The sequence below is a fragment of the Aedes albopictus genome, chromosome 1 (genome assembly GCF_035046485.1).
Source record: "Aedes albopictus strain Foshan chromosome 1, AalbF5, whole genome shotgun sequence".
NCBI lineage: Eukaryota > Metazoa > Arthropoda > Insecta > Diptera > Culicidae > Aedes > Aedes albopictus.
The window spans coordinates 180,459,785-180,466,563 of record NC_085136.1 but is presented as its reverse complement, the minus strand read 5'-3'; the positions used below and the strand labels follow the sequence as shown (position 1 = coordinate 180,466,563).

Genomic DNA, 6,779 nt, shown 5'->3' with positions numbered 1-6,779 from the left:
AATCGAAAAGGTTTTGAAACTATACCATAATACGTCTACAGGAGGACATTTAGGCATTAATCGACTTTATAAGAAGATCAAAGCCATGTACTTCTGGCCAAACATGAAGAGGACAATAACAGATTTCGTGAAGTCATGCGCTTCATGCTTGTCAAACAAACATTTTAATCCAGTAAGAACAAACTCTACTATAACAACAACTCCAATTAAACCATTCGACGTTGTATCGATAGACACGGTTGGACCTTTTCCATTATCCGAAAATGGAAATCGGTACGCCATAACGATACAATGCGATTTTACTAAATATATTATAATTATCCCGATACCAGATAAGTCTGCAACAACTGTGGCAAAAGCTGTCGTCGAAAAATGTATTCTTCTATATGGACCAATGTCTTGCATTAAAACCGACCAAGGTACGGAATTTAAAGCCGTTTTTCATGAAATTTGCAATTTGTTGGACATAAGACATATATGTTCTACTGCTTACCACCCCCAAACAATAGGAGCATTAGAGAGGAATCACAGGTGCTTAAACGAGTACTTGAGAATTTTCTGTAATGATATAAATAACGATTGGGATAAATGGATGCCATATTACGGTTTCTGCTATAATACAACACCAAATCTTGACCACAACTTTACACCATTCGAATTACTGTTTGCTCGGAAACCGAATACCTTTGAACACATAATTACAGATGTTTCTCCGTTGTACAATTGTGGGATTATCTGGCATCACTGCCCACCGAGTGTAAATAAAAGGAGGCAGAACAATCCCGCGACGTAAACGAAAAGTACCGTAAAATTTCGATCCGTATTAATAAATGTTTTATAGTTGAAGTCTCGGTAAAATTCTTTATTTTCCGCATCCGATCCCCACATTGGTGACCCGCGACGTCGCGAATCGAAAAAAGAATTCCGTTCGAACGTAATTCCGCGCGTTTTCGGTGAATTGATCAAAGACCAACGAGTGTAACCTCAAAATGCCAAATAGAAACGACGCTGCCGCTGCGGCGGCTACTGCAGCATTTGTTTCAGTCAAGCTGCCGGATTTTTGGAAGTCCGACCCAGCTATGTGGTTTGCGCAAGCGGAAGCGCAATTCCACCTCGCAAAAATTGTGAGTGACGAGACTAAGTTCTACCACATAGTCGCTAAGGTGGATCAGTCCGTCATTTGCCACATAGCTGACTTGGTAGCAACTCCGCCTGCTGCAGATAAATACCAAGCTGTGAAAGATCGTTTGATCGCTCGGTTTGCACTGTCCGCTGAACATCGCTTCGAGCAGCTTCTCGGATCTCACGACCTTGGTGATATGCGGCCAACACATTTGTTGGCGAAAATGCGAGAATTGTCAACCGGATTGGGAGTAGACGACAGCCTATTGAAGATGATTTTCATCCAGCGGCTTCCGGCTGGTATTCGGCCAATTTTGACTTGTCACGACGGCACTATTGACAAACTGGCTGAAATGGCTGATAAGATCACCGATTCGTCCAGTCAGACTACTGTCGGAATGGTAAATACTGAACCAGCGAACACCAGCGACAAGTTGGCAGAGCAGATCGAATTGCTCACTGCGGAAATTCGTCGTATGAAAGCTCCTAATTCGAACCGGAGTCGATCCATGTCACGTAATCGAAGCAGCAGTCGCTCGGCATCCAGAACTGGACTATGTTGGTACCATAACAAATATGGAAACGATGCCCAACGTTGCCGTGACCCGTGCTCATGGAGTTCAAAAAACTAGTAACCTCCCCACCGTCTTCGGCGATGGTGGACGGAGTTTGTGAAAGCCGCCGAATGGTTGTATTTGACAAGACTAACAGTACACGTTTCCTGATTGACACCGGTTCCGACGTTTCAATTTTGCCAGCGACAAGAAGCGATCGATGTTACGGGAGCGAAAAACAGCATCTCCACGCTGCCAACGGAACCCGCATTCGAACATTTGGGACGAAATTCGTTTCTATCGACCTTGGATTGCGACGTAAGTTCACCTGGAATTTTCTCATCGCTGATGTGACGCTGCCTATCGTTGGTGCAGATTTTCTGGCGAAGTTTGGAATCCTTGTTGATTTGAAAAACCAACAGCTGGTTGACGGTCAAACTGGTGTGAAGTCTTCTGGGGGTATGATGACCGCAACACTACACACGATAACGCTTGTGAATTCCAGTCACCCTTTCCATGATTTGCTCCAAGAGTTCCGCGAAATTACCATGCCTGCCGAGATGCGTACCTCCACCCATAGCGACGTAACTCATCACATCGTTACACGAGGACCTCCAGTGGCATCAAAGGTCCGACGGATGCATCCGGACAAGGTAAAAGCAGCAAAAGAAGAGTTTCGACTAATGTGTGAAATGGGTATATGCAGGCCCTCTAGCAGTAGTTGGGCTAGCCCATTGCATTGTGTGCTCAAGAAAAATGGGCAGTTTCGCTTCGTTGGCGATTACCGTCGTCTAAATCACGTTACTCAACCGGACCGTTACCCAGTACCGCACATCCACGACTTGCTGCACTCACTACATGGTAAGTCAGTTTTCACAACTCTTGATTTGGAGCGAGCGTACCACCAAGTTGCGGTGGAAGAGGCGGACATCCCAAAAACAGCGGTGATCACACCGTTTGGCTTGTTTGAATTTACCCGTATGCAATTCGGGTTGTGTAATGCTAGCCAGACATTTCAACGCTATATGCACAAAATCCTGGGCGATCTGGATTTTGTTGTCGTATTCATTGATGACATATGTATCGCTTCTAAATCTCTTGCAGAGCATGAGCAGCATTTGCGGATTGTGTTTGAGCGCCTTCGACAACATGGCCTCGTGATCAACTTGGACAAATGCGTGTTTGCCCAGAACGAAGTGGAGTTCATAGGCTATCTGATCAACTGCGACGGTGTCCGCCCTCTTCCAGCACGCGTTCAGGCTATTGCAAACTACGAGAAGCCATCGACGGTGAAAGAACTGCGCCGGTTCCTGGCCATATTGAATGGCTACAAACGGTTCGTTCGCCATGCTTCCGATATTCAAGCAGAGTTACAGAAACTTATTCCAGGCAACAAGAGGAATGATACGCGCAAGCTTCAGTGGACGGATGCTGCTTTGTCAAGCTTTGAATTATGCAAGAGATCATTGGCGGAATCGATACTGCTTCACTACCCAGATTCTTCGAAACCGTCGGCTTTGATGATCGATGCCTCAAATATTGCTGCCGGGGCGGTTCTACAACAGCTAAACGGAAACGTTTGGGAACCACTTGGATTCTATTCAGAGAAGTTCTCCAAACCACAGTTGAAATACTCGACATTCGGTCGCGAGTTGACTGCGATGAGAATGTCCGTCAAATATTTTCGGCACTTTCTTGAAGGGCGTACTTTCACGATCTTCACTGACCATCGTCCCCTGACGTACGCGCTGACTACTGAATCGAAGTCACGGCTACCCCACGAAGAGCGATATCTCAGGTTTATTTCGGAATTCACCACGGATATCCAGCACGTAAGCGGAAAAGAAAATTTCGTTGCAGATGCTTCTCTCGCGTAGAAAGCGTGCAGTCTGGTTTGTCCATTGATTATGACCAAATTGGACAGGCACAAGCAACTGATGAGGAGCTACAACGAATCATGCACTCAAAAACAACGTCCCTGAAATTTGAGGTTAAACGAATGGATGGCTGTAGTCGGCAGATATATTGCGATATTTCCACTGGGAAACCGAGGCCTTTTATCCCAAAAGCATATCGCAAAAACGTCCTTGAACTGCTCCATGGGATCTCTCATCCCGGCATGCGGTGTACGAGAAAATTGGTTTCCGATCGATTTGTGTGGCCTTCTATGAACCGCGATGTTGCTGAATTTGTTAAACACTGTGTGAATTGTCAAAAGTCCAAGGTCCTTCGGCACACTGTTTCTCCATTGGGACAATTCGATCTACCAAAAGCTCGTTTTCAGCACGTACACATTGACCTGGTGGGGCCTTTACCCCCCTCACAAGGAAATCGCTATCTTTTGACGATGGTTGATCGTTTTACGAGATGGCCTGAAGCTGTTCCATTGGTCGACATGACTGCTACATAAGTAGCTCAAGCACTATGCGCAACGTGGATTTCCAGATTCGGAGTTCCGGAAAATTTGACCACTGATCAAGGACGACAGTTCGAGAGCGATCTGTTTCGAGAGCTGACGAGAATATTGGGGGTGCACCACATCCATACGACCGCTTACCATCCGCAAGCCAATGGCATGGTGGAGCGCTTCCATCGCACTTTGAAGGCGTCGATTATGTGTGTAAATTCCAAAAACTGGTGCGACGAGCTTCCAATGATTCTGCTCGGACTTCGAACAGCGTTCAGAGATGATCTTCAGTGCTCGGTTGCAGACATGGTTTACGGTCAATCGTTGCGCATTCCTGGCGAGTTTTTCCAGCCCTCAGCTTCGAATGTTGATCGTTCACAGTTTGCCCAAATGCTGCACCAGACCTTCGACAACATACAACCACGACCGATCAAATCACATGGCAAACGACCAATTTTCATTAATGATGATTTGAAAACATGTACCCATGTATTTGTACGCGTAGATTCCGTGAAACGCCCATTGCAACCGCCGTATGAAGGTCCATTCAAAGTGGTTGAACGGGATACGAAGTTCATGGACATAGTTATTTCAGGAAAAGTTCACCGTATTTCAATAGATCGCGTCAAACCTGCCTTCGTATGCAACCCAGATTTGGACGAGTATCCCCAGGATGATCATCGTACGAAAGTTACACCATCTGGTCATCGGGTCAGATTTTTGGTGTAACTGGAGGGGCGCTGTGGGATTATCTGGCATCACTGCCCACCGAGTGTAAATAAAAGGAGGCAGAACAATCCCGCGACGTAAACGAAAAGTACCGTAAAATTTCGATCCGTATTAATAAATGTTTTATAGTTGAAGTCTCGGTAAAATTCTTTATTTTCCGCATCCGATCCCCACACAATCATGAAGCTTACGATAAAGAGATGAAATTCAGATTGCAAGTTGCGCATGCAAACGTTTTGGACGCGATTCAAAAAATTAAAAATAAACGTACAATTAAAGCTAATAGTGACATTCAAGAAACTGAGATAAAGACAGATGATATTGCGTATTTAAAATTGGAAAATAGAAGCAAGTTGGATAAAGTCAATGAAGGTCCGTATAGAGTTACCAAAACAAGTTTTTCCAATGCAACCATTGTAGATACCAATAATAAATGTTTAGAGGTACATAAATCCAGACTTATAAAATTTAAATAATTCCAAACTCTCTCAGGGGGAAGGAATAATAAATAGTGAGTGAAAAATAATAGTGAGTAGTAAGTACAAAATAAAATTTAACAATATTTCCATTTAGCCTGCTATGTAACCAGAATTTTGTGAGAGGTCCTTGGAGTCATTACAATCTATCCTTGTCCTTCAGACATTTTCGCTTACGGGGATGGTGTAACATGAGCATTCTGCACATGTTGCCGAAACCGTCTATTCACATATCGTGGGAAGCCTTGCTAGTTCCCATGCCATAAATTATTCTGATTCGACACAAAATGTGTCGCGATCATATTGCATTTATTCAAAGGCATAATCGATGTATTGTCGTCAACCGACTTCGCTAGAATTGCCCTCTCCGCATTTCTCTCTTCTTTAACCAAATTCTCTCACACTCACACCAATCACAATTGGTGATCGTTCATATAATAATTATGTAAAACTCCAAGCACCTCCAGTAGGAAAATCTGTAGAAGTTTAAGAAAAAATGAATACAAGGCAGAGTGATTTCAACCTTCAACGTAATTGGTTCAATTGTGCTTGCGAGATATCACGGTCCACTAATTACTACTTTTACAGTGTGGCTTATTTTAAGCGGTGCTCTGAGGTGGCTTAGCAGCGCTAAGCCAGGCTTAAGCCACAAATTGCAGAGTTTGGGTTTCTTCACCAGCTTCATAAATAAATTTTTGAAACAGCAGAAAATATGTTAATGAAACCCAGGAACGACAAAATTGTAAAACGTTTGGTTACGGATGGAGACGATGATAAAGAAAATGATAACCTATTGCCGGCGGGTCGTCAATATAAAATATTCACACCGGTTTTTGTCATACTGATTTGGAAGTCGAAAGTATGTACATTTGCATTGAAGTTTATTTATTTTAATCCGGTCCTTCCATATTTTCAGGTCACAATAAACATATTTTCGTCTCTTTGGTTCAAGGGGTATTGTTTTTTTTACAAAAAAAAATTAGGATGACACTAAAAAAAAATCTTTTGATTTCTTTTTATACACTCATTTCTTATAAAAACTTAGTTCAAAGCACGTTAAGCCCATCGAATATTCAGCATTTTGACTCATAATTCTAAATTTAAAAAGTATTATGCGTCTCTTGAAAAATCAGAATATGGCGATTATCTGCCTCTGGCTTCTGATAAGCGCGACAGTCACTAATCATAACAACGTCACCACCAGGGATGGCAAAAATACTTTTTCCTCTTTTCCGTTCATCGATACTGGCAGTCAAATAAAAACAAAACAACGGCAGCACCAATACCATCAGACGCCGCGCCGATGGCAGTCAAGCAGACGCTTGATGGTTTTCGCTTCCCCACGAAAATATTTATGAGCAGTCATGCTGAGGCGGATGATTGCGAAAAATGTCAAATATTTTCAACTGCTAATTACTCACTTGTTTTAATAAATAATTCAAATCAATTTGCACAAATAGTGTAACTCGGTGGCTCAGGGATTGTGGATCT

The 6,779-nt window shown here is 43.2% G+C and overlaps 1 protein-coding gene across 1 annotated transcript; it reads left to right on the top strand.

Moving 5' to 3' along the window:
* Nucleotides 1–989: 989 nt before the first annotated feature.
* On the top strand, nt 990–1,693 carry LOC134290069 (uncharacterized). Its single transcript, XM_062857057.1, has 2 exons — nt 990–1,523; nt 1,649–1,693. The coding sequence occupies exons 1-2, from the start codon at nt 990–992 to the stop codon at nt 1,691–1,693; spliced, it is 579 nt and encodes a 192-aa protein (XP_062713041.1).
* The last annotated feature ends 5,086 nt before the right edge of the window (nt 1,694–6,779 follow it).

Bases quoted from the DNA above. Each gene is read 5' to 3' on its own strand.
- LOC134290069 (XM_062857057.1), top strand. From the start codon at position 990: ATGCCAAATAGAAACGACGCTGCCGCTGCGGCGGCTACTGCAGCATTT. The intron at 1,524-1,648 runs GTAAATACTGAA...ACGTAATCGAAG, and splicing joins GTCAGACTACTGTCGGAATG to CAGCAGTCGCTCGGCATCCA.